The sequence below is a fragment of the Mesoplodon densirostris genome, chromosome 1 (assembly GCF_025265405.1).
Source record: "Mesoplodon densirostris isolate mMesDen1 chromosome 1, mMesDen1 primary haplotype, whole genome shotgun sequence".
Classification (NCBI taxonomy): domain Eukaryota; kingdom Metazoa; phylum Chordata; class Mammalia; order Artiodactyla; family Ziphiidae; genus Mesoplodon; species Mesoplodon densirostris.
In genome coordinates, this window is record NC_082661.1 from 32,980,059 (window position 1) to 33,004,435 (window position 24,377).

At 39.6% G+C, this 24,377-nt stretch overlaps 1 protein-coding gene across 1 annotated transcript in view; it reads left to right on the forward strand.

Moving 5' to 3' along the window:
* The window catches only part of BLNK (B cell linker), an 82,438-nt gene extending 63,478 nt beyond the window's left edge, over positions 1-18,960 (forward strand). Inside the window, exons 11-19 of the mRNA XM_060095789.1 lie at positions 1,744-1,816; positions 3,553-3,580; positions 4,365-4,407; positions 6,639-6,726; positions 7,290-7,321; positions 10,738-10,814; positions 11,641-11,724; positions 14,352-14,507; positions 18,841-18,960. Coding sequence (XP_059951772.1) covers positions 1,744-1,816; positions 3,553-3,580; positions 4,365-4,407; positions 6,639-6,726; positions 7,290-7,321; positions 10,738-10,814; positions 11,641-11,724; positions 14,352-14,507; positions 18,841-18,960 — 701 coding nt within the window. The remainder of the gene's footprint in view (positions 1-1,743; positions 1,817-3,552; positions 3,581-4,364; positions 4,408-6,638; positions 6,727-7,289; positions 7,322-10,737; positions 10,815-11,640; positions 11,725-14,351; positions 14,508-18,840) is intronic.
* The last annotated feature ends 5,417 nt before the right edge of the window (positions 18,961-24,377 follow it).

A 24,377-nucleotide genomic window follows, 5' to 3' on the forward strand; every position in this document is an offset into this window, starting at 1 on the left:
AGACTCATACTACTACATATTCAGATGACATTGCCATTTATTGTCGGAGGAAATGTTAAAAATTCCATATGTAGTTTCTTTCTCAAAATGTTTTTAAAAATCCCATCCGGTTGAGAGTCCGCCTGCCGATGCAGGAGACACGGGTTCGTGCCCCGGTCCAGGAAGATCCCACATGCCACAGAGCAGCTGGGCCCGGGAGCCATGGCCGCTGAGCCTGCACGTCCGGAGCCTGTGCTCTGCAACGGAAGAGGCCACAAGAGTGAGAGGTCCGTGTACAGCAAAAAAAAAAAAAAAAAAAAATCCCATCCGGGTCAGCTTACATCTAAGTAAGGGTTACATGGGAGGGGCCGTTCCTTCACCAGATGCCACTGGTGAATGCTTATGGAAATTAGCCCTATGTAAGGACTATGTGTAGAAAGAGTAAATGGGCTCTGAGTGAGAGCCTGAAGGCCTCTCTCTAGTCAAGTACATGAGAATGAACTTTATGATCTCTGCATTTAATACTTTTCGAGGACTTTTTCCCTTTTTTTGTGTTTGGAATAGGTGGTCCTGTCAGATGAGGTGGCATGGGGGTGCATGTGTCTTCTCTTGTTATAAATTTTGAGAGGGCAGAAGCCTATGTCTACTTCTTCAGTTCTTCCACAGTCCCTAACACAATGCCTCCAAGGGCTTTACATATAGCAGGTTCTCAATAATTCTTGGTAATAGGTTATTACCTCAGTGTTTACTTATGTGTGCTTTATCTTGCAAACTCAAACAATACATACTGTGGGCAAGTCCAACCTATATGTACAGAGTATCCCCTTTAAGTCCATTAGGAATTGTGGACTTACAAATGTAGTAAGTTCTTAATTAAAACATTTATTCAGTTCAATTTAATTCAGTAGAGAGCCTTTATCTCACTGAGCAGTAATGTCCAGGCAGGCGGTATCAGCCTGAGAGGAGGCAGCTGGGACCGCTGAGGGGAGCTGGCTTAGCTCTGGCCTCTCCCCATCCAGGCCTGCTCCCTATCTCAGCAGTGAATCTCTGCCTGTCTCTCACCTTCTTCCCTCATAACGATGCTCTGGCTTCTATCTTCAGGTAGAGGGAGGGGAAATGGGCGCGGTGGACAAGGCCCTCTGGGTCCCTTCTGTGACTTCAGAAGATGAGATTTGGGTAATAGCTTGCTGCTTCTCTCCATTTGTCTATTTCTGCAATGAGCAAAGGCCCTAAGAACTCAGAGGTGAATGAATGAATGAGTGTTCTCCAAATGTGAGGTTAGGTTTGTGTACTGTGTAAATGTGGTTAGGAACGAGCAGTGTCTATAGGTGTGATCAGGAGTGGTGGGTCTGTGCCCCTCTGTCTCTAGGCACTGCTGTTGTGCACATTTGTGCAGTGCATATGGATACAAGTATGGGCTCTTAGGTCCCTTCCATAGGAACCCTTGTGAGCTCTTATTGAGCCCACAGAATCAGGGGCTCTGAACTTGTCCCATGGGGGAAATGAGAAGGTCATTTAGCAACGTTTAGATGGAGTTCCTAAATAACATCCTAGTTCTGAGCTTATAAATTGGCATTTATAAAATGTTTCATCACCTTTGCCTATAGGTTTTCCCCCAAAACGTCAATGTAACTACTCATATATGCTTAGCTGAAAGTAAGAAAAAACGTGCATGTATTTCTGAGCCTGCCAGCAAGGCCAACTCACTGTGACCATCAGCCTCAGCTCAGGGCTACAGACTAACCTGTGTATATGTCTGCGCAGGTCGAAAGAGCGGGGCCTGGGACTCTAAGTCAACCTCTTCACCTGCTGCGCCATCCCCACTGCCCAGGGCTGGGTAAGTTCCTGTTGCAGAGAAGCGACTCTGTGAATTCAGTGTATGGTCTCCATCACTGCTGTGAGCAGAGCTGCCTGGAATCCACAAAGGAGTCCTGCCTGAGAATCTGGGGGCCAGAGTGGGGTGTTTTCCTGCTGTTTCCATTCAGAAGAGCATACCTGCCCAAGCTCATATGCAGGTGCACCTAACATGACAATAGGTGTGTTACTGAAGAGTGTGGAAATGAAACCCTATTGCCCTGGTCTTCTCCACATCCATGCATGCTTCAAGTTGGACTAGGGGTGTTCCTGCTGACATCAAAAACTAGTAGTCTTTCCTCCCATAAACTTCTAGCTAAATCTTGAGCTCACTGACTTGTGTTCCACAAGACACAAGCTCCAGCACCTGAATAATTTTAAGACCCACCAGCAGGTTTCATCCCTACTTCCTACTCCTCAGTTTCTCTTCCAAGTAGTTAGTGATCTGCAAACAAATGTGTACACAGAGCAGCATGCACTGGGTGTTCAATCAAAGCAACACTGCCAAGGTTCCTTTCAAAAGGGAGATGAGAGAGTCATTCTTTCTCATTGAACTTAGAAGAGCTTTGTAAGATATTGGGTGAATGTAACGTGTTAATATCACAGTGACCCCATAATTTCATATTGGCTCAATAGGTTATTTTAAAAGCACATTTAAATCTGTCCAAAGCAAGCCTGCATGGTTATAGCCTTAATTCTGCCTCTGAGTAAAGCAAAGAAATTCTCCATTTCAGGGGTTTATTAAACAAAACGCTGCACACTTCTCTCTTGCCTTAGGTTTATCACTTCAGGCAAGTTACTTAGTCTCCAAATCTCTAAAATGTAATAAAAACACCCATTTAAAAAGGACAGTGTGAGGTTTAAAAAATATGTGAAGAGCCTAACCCAGTGCCAGGCGTCTTAGAGGCACTTGGGAATTGTTAGTATTCTTCCCCCAATCTTCCAGCTCTCAGCCAAAACAAAGTGAGAGATAGAGAGAAAGCCAGTGTTCAAAATAAACATGGAAGAGAATTAGAGAGCGTTAGCAATATTAGAGTCCAATCTCTACTGAACTAAGACAGACCAGTACGTTAGGCCAGGCAAGCACCTTCAGGACCAGAGATCAGAGTGGGTTTCCAACTTGTGTTGTGTCGGTCTTGGGTTTATCTGTTTGGAATGAAATTCTAGGCAGATGTCTAGCAGAGAAGAGTCACCTGAAGCAGGGGGAACATTGGCGTGGGGAGGTGCTGGCTACAAATGTACCTGCTTGGCCACCCTCATGTCTCCACCCTCCTTCCCCAGACAGTAGCCCTGGGGTGCTGTTGGGGGAAGGGACGGCTCTACATACACACTTTGAAAACGCTGATTCTGGTCCTCATTTTACAGATGAAGAAACTAAAGTTCAGACTGGCCCTCACAGCTGAGAGAAACAGGCCTGAGGTCACAGGGTAATCAGTAGCAGAACTGGAACAAGAGCTCAGTTATCCTGATTCCCTGGCAACTGGTGCTCCTGTTTATCCCCATTAACCCCTTTGCCATCTGTCAGCAGACCCTATCTGAGGCTAGAAGGATCATGGCTAAATCCTGCTTTCATCCCTCTCTTCCCTTCAAGGATAGTCTTCCTACACACTTGTATCACTTTCATTATTCTAGTTTAAATTTGAGAGTAAAATGATAAGTCCTCAGCTTCTCTTTATCTTTGTTGTGTTTTAACAAAGCCAATCTCTTTTCATCCCCCAGGAAAAAAACAGCTACGCCACTGAAGACGGTGAGTTAATTCTGCATTTAAATGTGCTTCAGGTTTCCCGCAATGTTTATTCTTGTCCACTTATTTAAAGTTGATGATGCTTTTTCCGCTAAGGTGAACACAGCAATCATGTTGCTGCCCAGATGGTCCAAGAGAAACTTGGGAGGGAAGGTGCTGCATGGGAGGCTCACATCCTCCCTGAACCCGGCGGCTTCACTGAATGTGAACGGCCGATCAGCGGTCAGGCTCCCTGCGTCCCAAGACCTTTGTCTTCCCCTGTGTCTGCTTCCCACCCGCTGGCCTGGGAACTAATGACTGACAACCGCATATCAGGCACAAAGGCCTGAGTACACTCAACTTCTGGGCAGAACGTGGGGAACCTGGGCCAGCCCACTATTCGAGGAAGCCCACTTTGACCTGTTATCTGTACTGTAGCCTGCCATCTACAGTCCCTTACAAACACCAAGATGGTGGGGCCCTGAGACCAAAGCCAGATGCCAGATTTCCACTGCATAAGCACTACTGCCCAGCAGCTGCTGGGGGTCATGGTATCCACCAACCCTGTTGACAGAGTGGGGAGGCCAGGATGACACCGCTCCTTTCCACACTTCCAGTCCATTGTCACTTAATGCAAAAGTGGGCTGGGGGACTGTGTGTTTTTAATTGTTGGTCTTGTGACTGAAAGAAAAGCTATGCATCAAAGAAATGTTCTCCCCCAGTATTTATTTTAATAATATTGCTTTGACTTTTATTTCCACATACCCCTGTATTGAAGATCCTTGCCTTTCTTTTTTTTTTTAAATAGACTCCAGTTGTCTCTCAACAGAATACCTCAAGTGTTTGTGAAGGTAAGCCTATTTTACTTTGACAGATGAGCATGTCCTCTGAAAGTTATTTTGATTAAGGATTTGTATACAAATGTATTTCTAAATTTCTTTAATTATTCATAAGGCAACTGTGAACATAAAACTCAATTTTCTAAACAGAACAGTCTTTACTTTGCCATGAGTAGTGAGTAGCAAAGCTGATCAGGACCTGAACTTGCCAGGCTGCACCTTTGGGGCAGGCCACAGTCTACATGCCCAAAACCTGCCTGTTTGTAGACAGATATGACTTGCCAGAAACAGTGTCACAGTGTTACATAGGTGTGAAGACTTATTTAGAGCCAGTCACGTATCTTAGAATTAATGGCTAAGTTAAGGTAATGAATTTTTAAAAACCTGTTTGTTCGAACAAGTTCTTGTGCTAAGTTTTCAAAATAATGTTTCCTGAGTTCAAACATCTATCTTAGTACATCTTCAAATGCTTCCCTTACGTCGTTTTATCATAACCTAAAACCCTTATGTATACTTTTTATTAGAACTTTACCATTTAAAAAAATATTTGTATTTGAAAAATACTGGGGAGGAAAAAAAACAGAAAGAAGAATCATCCATAAGCTCAACACTTAAAACACTATATAGAAATTAAAATCCTGCACCCGTCTAATTCCAATCTTGAAGGTACCCAATGTTAAAAGCTCACCATTTCCTGAGTTAATGTGGGCACACCTGGTCTCACAATGGACGGTAGACATTTTCTGAATGTGCATTACAACTCACCTGTCTGCTTTGACTGCTCTGTTGAGTTTTTTTACATCATTTCCCACATCTTTCTCCCAGGCTGTTCCTGAGGTACCGCTCCCTTCCTGTGTCTTGCTTTCTTCTGCCTTTCCTGATGCTTTTGCCTTGCTGTCCTTCCATTCCTTACAGTCTTCCATGCCTGTTGAGCAGGGAGCTTGGAGTGATAATGGAGCATTAGGGTGAGCCTCTGTAGGAAGTAAGTACAACCCTGTGCAAATTTCATGGCTTCAGAAGCTTCTGAAAACCATCAGAGAACAGGCTCTTGGCATGTCCCATGTGGCTCGGGTGTCCTCATTCCCAAAGGGCTCCCAATGCAGGAGCGTGGTCTCTCATTTCAAGAGTAGAGGCAATGGCCATCCAAACCCAAAGCGGGTGAGCGGCCTCTTCTGACCTAGGAAGGAAGCCTCCTGGAGGACGAGGGCAAAAGCAGGGGTGGTCAAAGCTCATCAGGCCGTGGGGAACCAAAGTGTTCATTGTTTCTCCTGAAATTACCATGTTGTAAAGTCATGAACAAAACATCTCACGTGGCAGCTCGAAGTAACTTGACACAAACTTGAAACAATCTTCAGAGATTCAAAGCTTCTGAATTTCTCTGCACCTCAAGAAACCCTGAAGTCCATCATCATTTATGTGAATCTTTGAGTTCTTACTGCTTTTATTTATTTTGGGTTCCTCTAATGGGAGATCAGTAGTTCTCAAACTTTCTTCCATGCAGGAGACAGACCTTTGGACATACCCAGATTTTAACACACCCTAGATGAAATTCGAGGGAGAATAAAGCATTACAATAATTTATAATCACTTTTATTAGTGGTTCAGCAATAAATGTTCTTCAACATAAACTTCTTAGATTTCAGGTTATGCACATTTCCCTGCAAACTAATTATAACGCCACCCTTTCCTCTCTCACTCAGGAAAAGAGTGAAATGCAAGTGAGATTTAACGTTATTATAGGGATAACCTTGAATTTGCTCAATTAATTTTTCAAAAAAGTAGATCATTCGCAAACGCTGATATTTTACTTCTTATCAGTAAGAAATTACTTATACCATGTCTTATGACTAATGAAGACACACCAGGGTGTTGTAACACCTATGTGGAGGCCACATAGAAATCAGGGGTGGCCAAAGCTTGTACATCTTCTGGCTTTTACTTGTAATCACACACCTAAAGGTCCAGATTCCACAGGTTCAGTCCCCATGTATTTGTACATTGCCAAGAGGTGAATGCAGAGGTGGTAGGGTGTGCTTGTAACACTGCTGAGTAGGAGTCCTGGTCTTAATAGCTCAGACACATGACCACACTGACAGGTGCAAAAAGGGATGACATCCTGGTGAAAGACATGCTCATGAGAAGACATGTGACCAAATCTGGTTCCTCTTGGTTGATGTTTCTGGGTTTGGGCATGGGGACAGACATTTCACCTTAATCCTACTATGATAATTTTCTTAATGCAGAAAAACCTATACCTGCTGAACGCCACCGAGGGTCTAGTCACAGACAAGAAAATATGCAGTCACAAGTTTTTCCTCCTCCTGCCCAGAAGTAAGAATTCTTTCCTTTAAAAATAAGTTTCCTTGGGACTTCCCTGGCAGTCCAGTGGTTAGGACTCCACGCTTCCATTACAGGGACCATGGGTTCAATCCCTGGTCGGGGAACTAAGATCCCACATGCCGTGTGGTGCAGCCAAAAAAAATAAAGTTTCCTTAACAGCTGCATTGTTATACTGCACAGAAGCACTGGCTTGTTGTGATTGGTAAAGATTTAATATTTCATTGCTTTGCAATGAAATTTAAAAAGGTGATAAGTAGGTAACAACCTTAAAAAAACTGCTTAGAATTACAGAGACTGAACTAATATTTGGGTTAATTATTGGACTTAACTAAAAAATAACACTAGTCAAGTCTCCTCTTTTTATAAAATTAAAGGGAACAATTTTACTTATCTTGAAGGTTTTGGTGCCTCTCCTATCTTTAGATATGTGTTATTGGCCATTCCTGTTGATCCTTTGTGATGCACCTGTTCTGAGTATCTTCAGTGCAAGCAAAAAGTCAAACTTATTCATCTTGTGCTTTGCCCTTTAATTAATCTGAAATTCTTCCTTTCAGACCAATTCATCAAAAACCCATACCTCTGCCAAGTAAGTACAATGAAGGCACAAAGAGCAATATCAGGTATTGGCTAAGGCTGGCTCTTCACGTCTGAGCCACCTGGGGGTCCAGTGCAACACTGCCTCTTCCAGCTGGAGTATCTTAGTATCCTCTCTAGCTTGTTTCCTCATCTATAAAATGGGGCCAAGAATATTTATTTCATGGAGCTGTTCTGAAAAGTAAATAGATTTGAGATCATTTTTACTTTTTTCTTTTTTAGTTTTGATTGAATATTTTACTGGTCATACTGGTCATCTTTTATTTATTTAATTTTTTTTCACAACAACAATACAACTATTTTCAAAATAAGATGATTAAGTAAAACAACATATTGTGCTTGGTACATAAAAGGTCTTCAATAAATGATAGCTATTTAAATTGAATCTAAAATACATTTTAATGATCGTAAAATATATCTACAGAGGGTGCCCTGAAAAGAAGATCTGGCAAATATCTGGATAATTTTCCCTAGGCTAATAATACAATACCCTAAAAATATATGAAGTCAGACTTACAGAACACAACTGCCCAAACCTTGATTTACTTTCTACTCAATGTAGGAAAAAAATGAAAACACAAAATAAAACCCTACTGTACATGGATAATTTGGAAAATATTCCAAAATAATCGATTCAATAAATTTAAATAAAGAGAATAATTATTATATACAAAAAGTATGTGTGTTTATATAAACATAAATCTGTTTCTTAGGCTTTAATTGGATTTTTGATTCATCTTAAATAAAAGAAACAAACTTTCCTAAAATTCTGAACACAAAGTGAAATGGTATAGCTATAGAAATTTTATTGTTTTTTTATTATGTAAAGCTTTATTATACCCTTTATTGTTTTTCAACCCAAGTCATTCTTTCAATTGACAAATTCTTATTGACTCTCTGCCATGTGCCAGGCAATATTTTAGACACAGAGGATACAGCAGTGAATAAAACAGAGTCCCTTCCTTTATGGAGCTTCTTTTCTACTAGAGGAGAAATAAACAACTAGATAAGCCATACAATATCAGGCAAATGTTAAAGTGATATAAAGAAAAATAAAGCAAGGTGGCAGCAGGTGGGTACAGAGAGGAATGGAGACAGTGAGAGCTGCTGTGGTCAGGGAAGACCTCACCTGTAAAATGGGGTCTGATAGCTCCTCCCATAAAGAGCGCAAGTGAAGGCAAAGTGAGCTAAGATGTGAGAAACAGGATAGGGCTGGCACATATTCAGGGCTCAGAAAATGTCAGCCTTGAACTCCCCCAACTGCCCAAACTGCGGAAACCACCAACCTCCTTGTACTATGTACTTTAGGAGAGCGTGACCTCCCACCCTCTTTTGCTGCTCCCACCCAGGAATACTGTCCCCACCTGTCAGAACACAGCCTTCCTTCATACTCAGCCCTCCTGGGCCTGCCAAGCCCTCATTGCTCCCTCCTGTTAACAATGGTGGCTGTCACCTTTGAACGTCCAGGGCACTTTTATCTGAAGCAGTTGGTTCATTTAAGCCTGTTTCTCTTGCAGACTTCCCCTCCTAAGAAAGGACAACTCTAGTTGCTCTGATCAAAAACCTTAGAGTCACCCATGACTCCTCACTTGCTTTCTTTCTTTTTTTTTTTATAAATGTATTTATTTATTTTTGGGTGCATTGGGTCTTCGTTGCTGCACATGGGCTTTCTCTAGTTGCGGCGAGCGGGGGCTACTCTTCGTTGCGGTGCGCGGGCTTCTCATTGCAGTGGCTTCTCTTGTTGCGGAACATGGGCTCTAGGCGTGCAGGCTTCAGTAGTTGTGGCACGTGGGCTCAGTAATTGTGGCTCACAGGCTGATTTGCTCTGCAGCATGTGGGATCTTCCTGGACCAGGGCTTGAACCTGTGTCCCCTGCATTGGCAGGCAGATTCTTAACCACTGTGCCACCGGGGAAGTCCCCTCACTTGCTTTCTTCACACACCTTCCAGCTGTTCCTTCAAAATACATTTGGAATCCAGTCACTCTCACTAATTCTGCTGACGCCATCTGTTCCAAGCCACCATCACCTCCTGCCTGGGCTTGCAAAACTCAACTGGCCTCCTCTCTCTGCTCTCGCCCCCTTCTATCTATTTCCAGCCCTGGAGTCAGAGTGACCTTGTTAAAAGACAGGCAAATCACACTATTCTGTTCAAAACCCTCCAAAAGCTTCCCAGACCATGCTTGTTAAAGCTCAAGTCATGCTAAGTGTCCACTGGATCCCACAAACCTGGTCCCTTCACCACCTCCTGTATGACTTCATCCCTTATTCTTCACCCCTTTTCTCACTGCAGTCCAGGCACAGTGGCCCCTTCTCTATTCCTCAAATATGCCAGGCCCTTGCATTCACTGTTCCCTACACCTGCAACATTGTTTCCTCAGATATCCACAGGCCTCCTCCCTCTCCACCTACAGATCTTACCCAGGTGTCGCCTCAGTGAGGCTCTCCCTGACCAGCCTATTTAAACATACTACTTATCCGAAGCTATCCCCCACCCACTTCCCTGCTTATTTTTCTTCATAGCACTTATGACTTTGTAATATTGTATATATATTTACTTATGTCTTTTTTGCCTATCTCACTCCATTAAAATTTAAGCTCCAAGAGGGAGGGGCATTTTGCTGTTTTGTTGACTGCTGTATATTCCCAAAGCCTTGATCCATGGCAGGTACACAATAAAGAATAAATGACTGAGTGGATGAATGAATGAATGAATACAGCTAAGTATTTTCTCCATTTCATGTGTCTCCATGTCTCCACATTTAGACGGTAAACTCCTTGAGGGAGTTTATGCCTTAGGGCAGAAATTCTCAATCATTTTGACCTCAGGACCATTCTAACACTCTTAAAATCATTGCAGACCCAAAGAACTATGGTTTATGTATTTCTTTCTGATGATATTTAATGTATTAGTTAGAAGACATTTAAAACATTTATGAATCCATTTTAAAAATATTAAACTCATTACATGTTAACAACATATTTTTATGAAAAATATATATTTTCCAAGCAAAAAAAATTTAGGGGGAAGAGTGGCATTGTTTTACATTTTTAAAATCTCTTTAATGCCTGGGATAACAGAGGCAGCTGAATTCTCATATCTGCGTCTACATTCAATCTCTTACAATATGTTTTACTGGTCAAACTATACGAGGAAAATTGGGCATCACAGAGATATGTATTTGGAAAAAACCTCACAAATGCCCTGAAAGAATCTTGGGGATTCCCAGGGTCCTCAGACCTCACTTCGAGAAGCACAACTCTTAAGGATTTTTTGGTGTGTGTGATTTTTTTATGTGTGTGATTTTTCCGTGTGTGTGTTCCTTGTAGCTCCCAGCACAGTGTTGAGGTATAGGCAGAGTAACTGCTAGAACATAATGGGATCCACTGATTTTTCAAATCCCTTTCAGGATTTCCAGAAGGGGGAAGCCCAACTGTGGATGGCCCATTACCCAGCTTTTCATCTAATTCCAATTTGTCAGAACAGGTATGAAATGAACTCGTTATCAGTAAACTGCAGGAAAGGGCATGACTTCTTATAAGAGAGACTTTGGAGTGAAGCTTGGGAACAGATTCTATTTTAAGTGAGCCTGTGAGTTGTCATTTGCTGATGGGTACAGAATACATTTTTTTCCCAACTGTTAAGACTTTGCTCCATTTATTCTAATTTGTATTCTGGATGCCATAAATAACAATTGGTGTTTCTTCAAAACTAGCAAAGAAGTGTGTTGTTTTTATTGTTCTTCCTCTCACATAGATTCTATTTAAACTATGCAATTTTTTCAGAATAGATCTGTGGAGGCATATGATATTAAAACACATAAAATAGCAGTTTAAAAAAAGACAGAGAAAGGACTCGGTGTGCCCTTGGGCAAGTCTCTAAGCTTCCTCAAATGTAAAATAGGGATGACAGCATGTATTCGTCTTGCCTTCAAAGTTGTTACAAGAATCAAATAAGATATTTGTAAAAACACTTCGGAAATTATAAAACGCTCCACAAAGCAATGGTAAGATCATAATAGAAAGGGAGATGATAACTTACTTAGGAGAAAGGAATAAATGGTTCAGGAATCTAGCAGGATTAGGTCTCAAGTTCAAATACTAAGTCTACCCCCTACAGCCAAACTGGGGAAAAGTCAATTATATAATCCTTGTGGTTGATCAAAAGAAGCATAAAACTCATTTTCAGATTACTGGCCCAAATGTACTTAGGCCTTTCTGGTAATGCAAAATGGGACTTTGTTTCTAGTGCACAGAAGGTTCAGTGTCATTGAAGGGCCATCTCATGCTTAATAATGCTCTCTCACTCACAGGAAGCTGACGTTCACTGTAAACCATGGTACGCTGGTGCCTGCGATCGAAAGTCGGCCGAAGAGGCATTATACAGATCAAACAAGGTCTGACCATTTTAAAATCTCATGTTGTGTCCTCAGCCTATATTGGCACAGTTGTCATCCCGATAATATGCTAATTAAGTAATTGCAACAATTATGGATGCAGGGATCTTTTCTCTTTACTTACTCAAGAGGAACTGCCATCCCCTCCTCTCTTTGAAGCACCTCCCTCTTTCTTTGTTCCTCCATCTTATTGCTGCTTGTCCTTTCATCTATACATGGATCCATAGGCTCCACTGCTCTCCAAATAGTGGAAGAGAAGAAAGCTCTGGAGGGGATCTCTGTAAGGCTTGGTGCTACATGAGATCCATCCAGGAGTGAGATGTAACAGACTATTTTGGATCAATGCTTGGGATAAAAGATTGGGATCAAGATGGCAAAAAGTACTGGGAAGTAAATTTTTGGAGAGTCCAAGCCCAGTCATATAGGAACACTAGAACAGTCTGGACAATCCAAGATTAAAGTGCCACTTTTCTTTTTCTTTCTCTTTTCTCCGCCCACTTGCACCTTGCCTTGTCAGAATATACTGTTTTTTTGTGGGGTTTTTTGGGCTGCATTGGGTCTTCGTTTGCTTTGTGCGGGCTTTCTCTAGTTGTGGCTAGCAGGGGCTACTCTTCGTTGTGGTGCACGGGTTTCTCATTGCGGTGGCTTCTCTTGTTGCAGAGCACGGGCCCTAGAGTGCAAGGGCTTCCATAATTGTGGCACATGGGTTCAGTAGTTGTGGCTCATGGACTCTAGAGCACAGGTTCAGTAGCTATGGTGCACAGGCTTAGTTGCTCTGCAGCATGTGGGATCTTCTCAGACCAGGGATAGAGTCCCTTGTCCCCTGCATTGGCAGGCAGATTCTTAACCACTGTGCCACTAGGGAAGTCCAGAATATACTGTTTTCTGCCACCGTTGTTTAGTCCTAGCTCTACAATGAAATATAGTAAATGCTTTCCATCAGTCCTGTTGCTTCCTTAGTTATCTCTTTTTGTTTGGTGAAGCTCACCTGTAGTAGATTCTCAGGAAGGACTGTGCTTACGTTATTCCCTGAGTTCTTGCACGTTCGAAACTGTTTTTCATAGCCTGATACCCGGAGGAAATCTTGGCTGGATGTAAAATCCTTGGCTTGAGTTTTTAAAAGTGTTGCTCCACTGGATTGCCTTGATGCTTCTGAGAACTCTGATGCTAATGTTACTTTCTTGCCCTTATATGTAATTTGATATTTTAATCTGATGGCTCTGCAGATTTTTTTCTTTCTAAAGTCTAATAGTTTCACCAGATTATGTCTCTGAGTGGATTTCCAGGTCGATGTTTTCAGGTAGATGGAAACCCTTTCAATATGTAGATTTAAGTTTTCTCTTATTTCCAAAACATTTTCTTAAATTATAGTATTAAAGAGTAGTTCTGTTTCATTATTTTGTTTTTTTTTCAAGGACTCACATTACATGTATTTTAGACCTTTCTTTGGGGGGGGTCTTTCTTTCAATCCAACCACTCTGATGTTATTGTACTTTTTTTTTTTTTTTAATCTCTCTCTTTTTTTTTTCTTGGTTGCTTCCATGCCCTCCTTCAGTCATTTATTAAATCTTCATTTAAGGCTATTGTCCCTTGGGCATCTTGCAATTTCTTCTTCATTTCTGATACAGGTTTGTCTTTCTTTTCAACTTCTTTCCCAGGTTTTTGTTTTGTTTTGTTTTTTTAATTAATTAATTTATTTATTTATTTATTTATTTTTGGCTGCGTTGGGTCTTCGTTGCTGCATGTGGGCTTTCTCTAGTTGCAGTGAGTGGGGGCTACTCTTCGTTGTGGTGTGCAGGCTTCTCATTGCAGTGGCTTCTCTTGTTGCAGAGCACAGGCCCTAGGTACATGGGCTTCAGTAGTTGTGGGCTCAGTAGTTGTGGCTTGCGGGCTTGAGAGCACAGGCTCAGTAGTTGTGGTGCATGTGCTTAGTTGCTCCGTGGCATGTGGGATCTTCCTGGACCAGGGCTCGAACCCATGTCCCCTGCATTGGCAGGCAGATTCTTAACCACTGAACCACCAGGTAAGCACTTTTTCCCAGGTTTGATCAACTCTTATTGCATTCCTTCTTCCTGTTTTTGTCTATTTTTCATTCATAATTTTTGAATTTATGACTGTAGAATATTTTACAAGATATTTAATTAAATTTGGAATGTTGTGTTACAATTTTTTTTCTGCTTCAACATAAATTTTTGGAGAGAGAATTTTTATCAGCTGAAATGTTTTGATTCCCAATATTTGCTTTCTTCTTATAGCACTTTTGAATGGAATTTGTTTGATATATTTTTTTATTCATAGGCAATTTGTGAACATGGTTCCTAGTTCAAGAGTGCCCTTTAGGTTTGATCTTAATGTGTCCCTTCACACATTTCCAAAGCCTATAAACATAAGATCTTATTTGGTGCCTCAGAAAGCTAGCATTTACCTCTTTCAGAATTTTCTATAAGTATATATTTTACTGAAGTATTTTCTTGCAAAATAATAAAACAAGCTCTAATTGGTAATAAAAATCATATACCTAAATAATTACCTTTTGAATATAATATAGGTATTTTTCATAAACTGATTTTTAACCTATGGAAATACAAGTAACACTAATCATAATTATTCTTTCTTTTAATAAACAGGATGGATCATTTCTTATTCGGAAAAGCTCTGGCCATGATTCCAAACAGCCATATACACTAGTTGTATTTTTTAATAAGCGAGTATATAATATCCCTGTGCGATTTATTGAAGCAACAAAACAGTATGCTTTGGGCAGAAAGAAAACTGGTGAAGAGGTCAGTAATTTCTCTTCTAATCCAACTCTATAACTGTGTTTTGAGCACAATGCCATCATACTGTATTAGGTGCCAGAGATGAGGAGAAAGGATACAAGAGTACTTGGTCTAAGGCTTGCACATTGTCATAGAGTACGAGATAAAATACTATGTTTGGGCAGTATATCCTATGAGACAACAGAAAGGAGGAAAGACTGGTATGATGTAAAAGCTATATCTTTTATCCTGTTGCTTAATGAGGTCAGTCTGACTCAGCATTTTGTTTGTTTTGTTTTTTAGATTCCACATATAAGTGAAATCATATGGTATTTGTCTTTCTCTGTCTGACTTACTTCACTTAGTGTAACACCCTCTAGGTCCACCCATGTTGTCACAAATGGCACAATTTTTATGGCTGAGTAATATTCCATTGTATATATATAACATCATCTTTACCTATTCATCTTTTGACGGACACTTAGTTTGCTTCCATATCTTGGCTACTGTAAATAATGCTTGTATGAACATCAGAGTGTATATATCTTTTTGAATTAGTGTTTTCATTTTCTTTGGATATATACCCAGGAGAGGAATTGGTGGATCATATGGCAGTTCTATTTTTAATTTTTTGAGGAATCTCCATACTGTTTTCCATAGTTGTCCTACCAATGTACATTCCCACCAACAGTGCACGCGGGTTCCCTTTTCTTCACATCCTCACAAGCATGTTGTTTCTTGTCTTTTTGATAATAGCCATTCTCACAGGTGTGATGTGATATCTCATTGTGGTTCTGATTTTCATTTTCCTGATGATTAGTGATGTTGAGCATCATTTCATATGCCTGTTGGCCATCTGCATGTCTTCTTCAGAAAAATGTCTACTCAGGTCCTCTGCCCATTTTTTAATTAGATTGCTTATTTGTTTGTTTGATACTGAGTTACATGAGTTCTTTATATATTTTGGATATTATCCCCTTATCAGACATATTATTTGCAAATATCTTCTCTCATTCAGTAGGTTGCCTTTTTCTTTTGTTAATGGTTTCCTTTGTTATGCAAAATATTTTTAGTTTGGTGTAGTCCCATTTGTTTATTTGTGCTTTTGTCACCCTTGCTTGAGGAGACATGTCCAAAAAATATTGCTAAGACCAATGTCAAAGAGCATACTGCTTATGTTTTCTTCTGGGATTTTTATGGTTTCAGGTCTTACATTTAAATCTTTAATTCATTTTGAGTCTTATTTTTGTATATGGTATAATAAAATGGTCTAAAATTTTCTGTTCATCAAAGGTCACAATCAACAGAGTAAAAAGGCAACCTATGAAATGGGAGAAAATGTTTGCAAATTATGTGTCTGATAAGAGGTTAATATCCAGAATATGTAAAGAACTCTTATAACTTTGTAGTATAGTTTAATGTAGTCCTATTTGTCTATTTTTTGTTTTGTTGCCTGTGCTTTTGGTGTAACATCCAAGAAATCATTGCCAAATGCAGTCTCATGAAGCTTTCTCTCTATGTTTTCTTCGAGGAGTTTTATAGTTTGGAGTTTTATTTTGCTTTTAATAAAGTCTCAGAGAGTTAGAAAATGCAAAACTCTGAAAACACGAAACACTGATCAAGACCAAATGGGTTTTAAAATATAGATTGCATTATCATTTCACACCAGTTAAATTTTAACAGAACTGTCTGCTTCTCCCTACTCACAAAAACCTTCATTCTCATTGAAACCTTTATATGACAAATTTTTTAAACTATATGCTCCTCAACAGTAATCAGTGGTAGGATATGGTGGTGATCCTAGTAGGACAGAGTGACTTTGGATGGATGGTTACATTCTAAAGCCTCCCCAGGGACTTCCCTGGTGGCGCAGTGGTTAAGAATCTGCCTGCCAATGCAGGAGAAATGGGTTTGAGCCCTGGTCTGGGAAGATCCCACATGCCGCGGAGCAGCTAAGCCTGTGCACCACAACTACTGAGCCTGTGCTCTAGAGCCCACAAGCCACAACTACTGAAGCCCGTGCACCTAGAGCCCGTGCTCCGCAACAAGAGAAGCCAGCGCACCAAAACGAAGAATAGCCCCCGCTCCCTGCAACTAGAGAAAGCCCACGCGCAGCAACGAAAGACCCAATGCAGCCAAATAAATAAATAAATAATAAAAAAATTTTTTAAAAGCCTCCCCAGGGGTCCAGTACTTCTATAAGAGGCTTAAGGGTGGGTGGAGGCGCTGTCCTTTTTAGTGGTACTGAAATTCACTCAGATAAATTTTGAGCTCTCAGAGGGGCTCTGGACTTCCTTGTCCTGCTAGAAAACTCTGATAAACAGTGGTTCTTCTTGGCTTAAAGAATCTTCATTCCTACCCCAGAATGAATAGATCAGAGCTTCACCCCACTCCCCAATTATCCAGCCTATGGATACCAAAATAAATACATATTATTATAATAGCATCTGGAAGTACTGACAGAGTACTTTAAAACACTTACTTAAATTAACTATAATGAAAAGATAATTTCTCCCATATAGTGAACATCTGAATTGAAAAATGAAAACTTTGGTTACATGATGTCAACCATGTGGAGATCTTGAAAATTCTGTTTGTCCGTATTTGTGTTTGGGTATTCATGGGTAGAAAAAGTAACTAGTTGATTAACTGTTTAACTTTTTTTGCAAATGTTTTGACATTATGTGGATACATATTGAGTATTTTATCGCTCTGAGATCTGTTTGCTTTATTTTATTGACCATGGGATTTTGAGTTATCAAACAATTGTTTTTCTGTCCATGTATGAATATCTCAAATACACTGAATTAGTGTAGACCAAAAACAAAGTGTTAAGGGGAAACTGCAACTAAGTTATGCTCAATCCTTCTTTCAGTCAAATCACAAATATGCCACAAGTCCAGTCCCTACTTCAAACATTTCAACTCAGCTCAACCCCCTACTTCAAACATTTTAATCCCCAAACTCTGCAACAAAGCAATCCTCAGAAATATTCAGAAGAGTATAAGGACAGAATGAGATGCTTATTTGTATAAGCAAAGCAACTCTCTCTTATATTTACTGGGTTCAGAACACACTTTTTCACTTGGAATTCACTTCAAAGAGGTTGTACCATTTCATTTCCTGGTGCGTTAGTCCATAAATTTAACTTCCAACTGCATTCAGTTTAACAATATGCTGTGCCAAATGAACAGAATGAATGTCTTTATGAATATCATAAAAACAATTCATTGGCAAGTACAGGAGGTCTGAATGATTGAAGAGAAAGTAAGAAATAAGGACTAAAGGTACTTGAAAGTCTCTGTCTCTCCTCCCTGACCTAATATTCAGAAGCCAATTATCTAAAAGATGTTTTATTATCTAAAAGGTGTTTCATTTGAAAAATCACTAGTATTCTGAATACTTTATTTATTTAATATATATTTGGAAGCTATCCAAATAATTAATAAAGGCTTTTAAACATTTTTTATTCCAGATGTTTATCTTTATATGAAAAACTAAGAGAAAATGAAGTCAATTGGTGGTAACTGCTAAATTATATGGCAGTGTTGCAAAACAGTTACCACTTTAAAAAAATGACTCTAAATGCATTTATCTGATGATCGTGAGCTTGTAGCACTTTTGTATAATCAATGCATTTCATTTATTTGTCTGTGTTATACTTATTTTATCTTTCATTTAAAACATTGATCATTTTTAAGAAAAAAATTGTGATAGCCTTAAACTAAAACCAGTAGACAATAGGAATTAATATATGGAAAAATATGTATGTATAGTAAGAGCTTAGCATGAAATTTCATTATTAACTAGGCACTAATTTAGCTCTAAACTTACTGGGAGCTAAAGCAAAAATGGGTATATGAGGGTTTATAAAGGTTTCCTTATTTATTCAAGAAAAAGAAAACAAAAACAAACATGAATTAACCTGGGAAATAACTCTCTTCACATTAAATTCTAACGTTAATTTACTACATCAGTCCTTGTATCTAATACATGCAACATAACAGATAATCTATGTTTTATAAAAATGTAGAGAAATTCAATGTATGACAGTTTTACACTTGGCACTAAATAAAAAACAAAATATTAAAATATTACATCATAACTCAAGAAAGTAATTTTCTCTAAGAAGTTATACTAATTGAGGATGTCTGTTGTGTTTTCAGTCTTATTGAATGGCCAGGGTTCTGCCACCTCAAAGGTTACAGACATTGTTAAATTAGACTTGTTTGGATAGAATGTCATCTGGGACCTAGTAACTCTGACTAACTTGAAAGAGTTGGAGAAGATGGGAGGAGTGGAGCTCATTGTTAATATAAATGCCAATTTATAATTCATCTATGTTTTCTTGTTCTAGTACTTTGGAAGTGTTGCTGAAATCATCAAGAATCATCAACACAGTCCTCTGGTTCTTATTGACAGTCAGAATAACACAAAAGATTCCACAAGACTGAAATATGCAGTTAAAGTTTCATAAATTAAAAACAAATTTTTAAAGGAAGTCAACATCATTGCTTCAGACATTTTACCTACTTCTACTTTTGAGGAAAAAGTCCAAAAACTTCATATTTTGGATTATGAATCATCCAGTAATAAAATAGAAGATGAGGAAGCTGTTGAGGTGGTCATCGATTTCCTTATAAGAAGCTCACATGGACATGTTCTGTTGCCTGACTTGATGAACTGTTAATATCTGGTGAGGCTGAGAATATGCTACTAATATTCTCCAAATAAATGTCTTTATTTAAAAAAACAGGTGTAAAGTATTTTCAGTCATGTAAGAAAATAATATGATACTTCCAGAATAAGAAAATGATACTCTTGGATAAAACAAAGCTGCTGAAAATTTAGACCACCACAATGGTCCTAGTGCCCCAGTGTAACTAGGACGCCTACTGTCAGTGCTTGACAATTGCCTTGGTTAAAATTTTAATGTGTAGAAAATAAAATATAGATAATATATGATATTTATAAATACAGATAAGGGGGATGTAATGGTTCCTTTTTGTGAGCTCCCAACCATGGGAGATGTATACAGATATGAACTTTCTTAACCATGATTATGTTGTTAGCTTTGATTATTAAATATAATTATACCCTCTTTGATCTGCATGTCTATTAAATGGACCCTAAACTTGATATGGCGTTCAGAGTGGGATGAGAGCAAAACTAGATTAAAAGCCTAGGGAAACAGCCCACAGAACAGGGACAGAAAAGCAGACATTGATGAACACTCAGGAATAAAAGAGATACCATTGTGAGCAGCCATATCCAAGGTCTTAGGTTGTCCCAGCAATGTATTATACTTTGTCATATCAAAGCTTTTTATTCTACTGTGTACTTTAGACAGCACTGAAATGATAAAGCAGCTAATTAAGATAAATCTAATAATTAAATGAGGAATGCACTTGATCACTAAGACAGCAATCTGAAAGGATTTTGAAATTCTAGAGGGTTATGAACACAAACTCACTTATAAAAATAACTGTATTCTTAAATGTCATAATACCCCCCTTTCACTTTCATATTTATTTGTTTACTCACCATTTCCAGTGCTCTTAATTCCTTTGTATAGATCTAATACCCACCTGGTATCATTTTCCTTCCACATGAAGAATTTCTCTTAACATTTAAGATAGAGCAATTTTACTGGTGATGACATATCTTAGACTTCTCTTTTGTGAAATTTTCTTTGTTTTATCTTCATTTTTGAAGGGTAATTTTGCTAGAGAAAGAATTCTGGGATGACTTCAGTACCTTAAAGATATCATTCCACTCTTCTGGCTTGCAGCGTTTCTGATGACAAGTCTGCAGTAATTCTTATCTTTGATTCTCAGTACATAATGTGTGCTTTTTTTCTCCAGCTGCAATAAAATTTTTCTCTTCATCACCTGTGATGATGAAAATGTGATTATAATATATGTCTTGGTTTGGTTTTCTTTGTGCTTTTCCTGCTTGAGCTTCATGTTGCTTCTTGGATCTTTGTATTTATAGTTTTCATCAAATTTAGGGGAAAAGTTTCAATTATTATTTTTTCTTCAAACATTTTTTCTGTCATCCTTCTTCTCCTCCCCTTCAGGGACTCCAGTTACATGAATGTCACACTACTTGATATTGCCCCATCGTGTGGTAGCCATGGAGGTGCACTGTTTGGATCTCCCATCAGGAAAAAATTTGGCATTCAGCTGTAGGAGTGCAATTAGCTGACAGCCTTTAGCTGTTAATGCCTTCAGAATCTGCATTGGATTTTAAGCCAAGCCTATGCTCTTCCTAAGCAGCCCTCAGTCTGGCCAATTCCGCCCAACATGGAATTCCTCTAACTAATGGATAGTCTTTAACCTAAAGTATCCATTGAGTTGGCTGACTTTGTCAGTGGTGCATGGAAGTCTGAGGCTTTCTATACCCAATCCTGCTTCCACTCACCAACCTTTTCTTTCACCAGTATGAGATCTGCATTATGGTGTGAAAGCTTTTCTTACTCAATCTTGCTCCATCCCCCAGGCATTACTGTCCAATAAACCTCTTGTACTCCAAATTCCATCTCAGCATCTTCTCCCCAGAAAACTCAAATGACAGATTTAGTACCAGAAGTAGTTTCAAGAAAGTAGGCATTAAGATGGCATCTTTGAACCAGATTACTCACCACCCAGTTGACAATAAGGACTGCATCCTTGGGGTATTTGAGGCATGAACCATCCCTGGTACAAAGTGGTGACCCAATTGCTAATCTCCTGCAGTGGGAGAGAAGAAAAAGCTGAAGACCAAACTCAGGATTTAATACAGTTGCTGAACCGCAAAACTAATTTTTTTTTTTTTTTTTTGGCCGCGCTGCGTGGCTTGTGGGATCTTAGTTCCCTGACCAGGGATCAAACCCAGGCCCACAGCAATGAAAGCACTGAGTCCTAACCACTGGACCTCCAGGGAATTCCCTGCAAAGATAATTTAATGCTAAACCAAGACAGGTCTGTCATACCAAGGTCAGAGTCCTAGTTCAAAAAACCTGAGACCCTGACAGATGGGATGAGAACATCTGGGGATGAATGGTGGTAAAACCATCATTAATGGTGAATGACACCAAATATTTGGCTTCCCAGACTCCTCTGAACCCTCAGAGTCTGCAGAGTTAACCCCTGTCATTAAGAAATAGCATTCTGCCTGCGTGGGAAGACACTGCAGAGGCCTCTCCCCTGCAAGGCAACAGAAATACCCCTCAGGATATGCCCCTACCTTCTGTCCTGGTTGCTAGGCCAATAACTAAAGTTAACTTGCAGCTTAAATCAGCTATAAATGTGCTAGGCCTGCTGAGGGAGGTAAGAATACATCCTGAAAGAGTCTGAAGAATTAGGCACCATGTACTTGCAGGAGCTGAGGAAATACCATGGAACTAGATTTTGAGAATACTTGAGCAAAGAAGCCAGAATATAAGATTGGATAAGGAATAATTTATTAACTTAAGGGCGCTTCTCAGGATACATAATTTAATACTCTGGCAATGACCCTAGGAGATGATGCAAACTCATTGAGTGGCTCCTGGAAGACTAGAAAAAGTGATGACCTTCACTGATTGAGGGTGAAATGCCTAAATTGCTATGGCAGATAGCAGAGGAGAGAATTAAAAGGCTCAGGGAAGTGAGCATACTGGAGTGGATATATTATGTGAGGGCAGAAGACCCACCAGAGAATTATGTCCCAAAGGACAAGTGTGATCACCAAGGCCATTAGAAATGCACTGGTAAGAAGGGAGCAAATATCACTAAGAAGTTCACTGGTAGCCCAGTTCTGCTGGCCAGGGCTAATGGTAGCTAGGGCTAATAGTCTAAACCCTGGGACGTTGATAGCAGCACTTACATATCAGAAGCCAGGGGCGTAATTACCATAACAAGATTAGGATACCAATCAGGGGGGCTCACAGAGTTGTAGATAAGGCTAAGAGAATATGGCAACAATTGAGGCAGAGTATGGGCCAATAATGGTGCTGCTTTATATATATATACATATATATCCCTTCCTGCTTCCAGTGTGCTTTTTCCCTATTAGTGGATTAGGGAAACCCAGTGACAATCACTCTCCTCTGAGTTTCTCAGCCACCTAGCAGGTCACTTTTTGCAGACCAGTTCTGGGCTGTGGCATCTTCCACTGAGCTTTTCTGCAGCACCCCCAGGCCAGGTTCTGCTAACTGACTTTATCCCACCAGTTCTCACCAATGAATTTCTCTCAGCCACCCAGTAGGCTCTAGCTTGGCCACACCCTCTATGAGTTTGTCTGCCACTCGGTGAGGAAACTTCCTGTGGACCAGCTCAAGGCTGCCAGCACCTTCCAGTGAGTTTCTTTAACTCTTAGCAGGAGTAGACCAGCTCTAGCTGACCAGCACCCTCTAATGAGTTTCACAGCCACTGAATTGACTATTCCCACAAACCGGCTCAGTCAGGTCTGCACCTTCTAGAAAATTTCTTCACTATCAGCAGCCTGAATGTCCCTGTGGCAGCTACAACCTCTTCAACAAGGCCTGAATCTCAGACTAAGGTTTGGTGAGCCCTATTCTAAGTGCTTAGTTTCTTCCGTGCTTATTCTCACTTGTCATTTCTGCATTCCTTAATATCCAACTTTCCCCTTCTAATAGTTAACCAACTTTTACTAGTTGATAATTTTAACGGTGTTATTGAGATATAATTAACATACTATAAAATTCACCCACTTAAAACTATACAGTTCAGTGGATTTGACTATATTCAGAGTTGGGCAACCATTACCACAATCTGCTTAGAATCTACTCACATCAAAAAGAAACTCCATACCTATAAGCAGACACTCTCCACTCTCCCCCAGCTCCCATCCTAGTCAACCACTGATCTAGTTTGTCTCTATAGACTTGCATATTTGACATTTCATATGAATGGGATCATACAATATGTGGTCCTTTGTGACTGCCTTCTTTCACTTAGCCTACTGTTTTCAATGTTCATCTATGTTATACTATCAGTACTCCATTTCTTTTCATTGCTGAATAATATATTATATAGATATACCATATTTTGTTTATTCATTCATCAATTGATGGACATTTGAGTTGTTTCCACTTTTTGGCTATTATGGATACTACTACCATAAACAATTTTGTACAAGTTTTCGAGTGGATGTACGTTCTTCATTTCTTTTGGGTATATATCTAAAAGTGGAATTTCTGCATCATATGGCAAATATACTTAACAGTTTGAGAAACACCCAAAGTGTTTCCCAAAGTGACTACACCATTTTACATCCTAACAATGTATGAGTTTCTGTTTCTCTATATACTCATCAACCGTTGTTATTGTCTTTTCAACTGTAACTACCCTAAAGGGTGTGAAGTAATATCTCATTATGCTTTGGATTTGTATTTCCCTAATGACTAGAAATGTTAACCATCTTTTCATGTTGTTATTAGCTATTTGTATAACTTCTTTGCAGAAATGTCTATTCAAATCCTTTGACAATTTTTCTTTTTTTGGGGGGGAGGGGCCCGCACGGCTTGTGGGATCTTAGTTCTCCAACCAGAGATCGAACCCGGGGCCTTGGCAGTGAAAGCACAGAGTCCTAACCACTGGACTGCCAGGGAATTCCCTCCTTTGACCACTTTTTAATTGAGTTGTCTTTTTATTATTGTTGTAATCATTTATGTGTATACTGAGTACAATTCCCACATTAGATATATGATTTGAAAGTGTTTTCTCCCATTTTGTGGATTGCCTTGAGTTCTTTGAAACACAAATGTTTTCAATTTAATGAATTTCAACTTATCTGTTTCTAATATTTTAATCATTTTATCTCTAACATGTAGGTCATTGATCCATTTTGAGTTATCTTTTATACATGGTATGAGGGAGTATCTACTAAATACATTCTCTTGCATGTGGA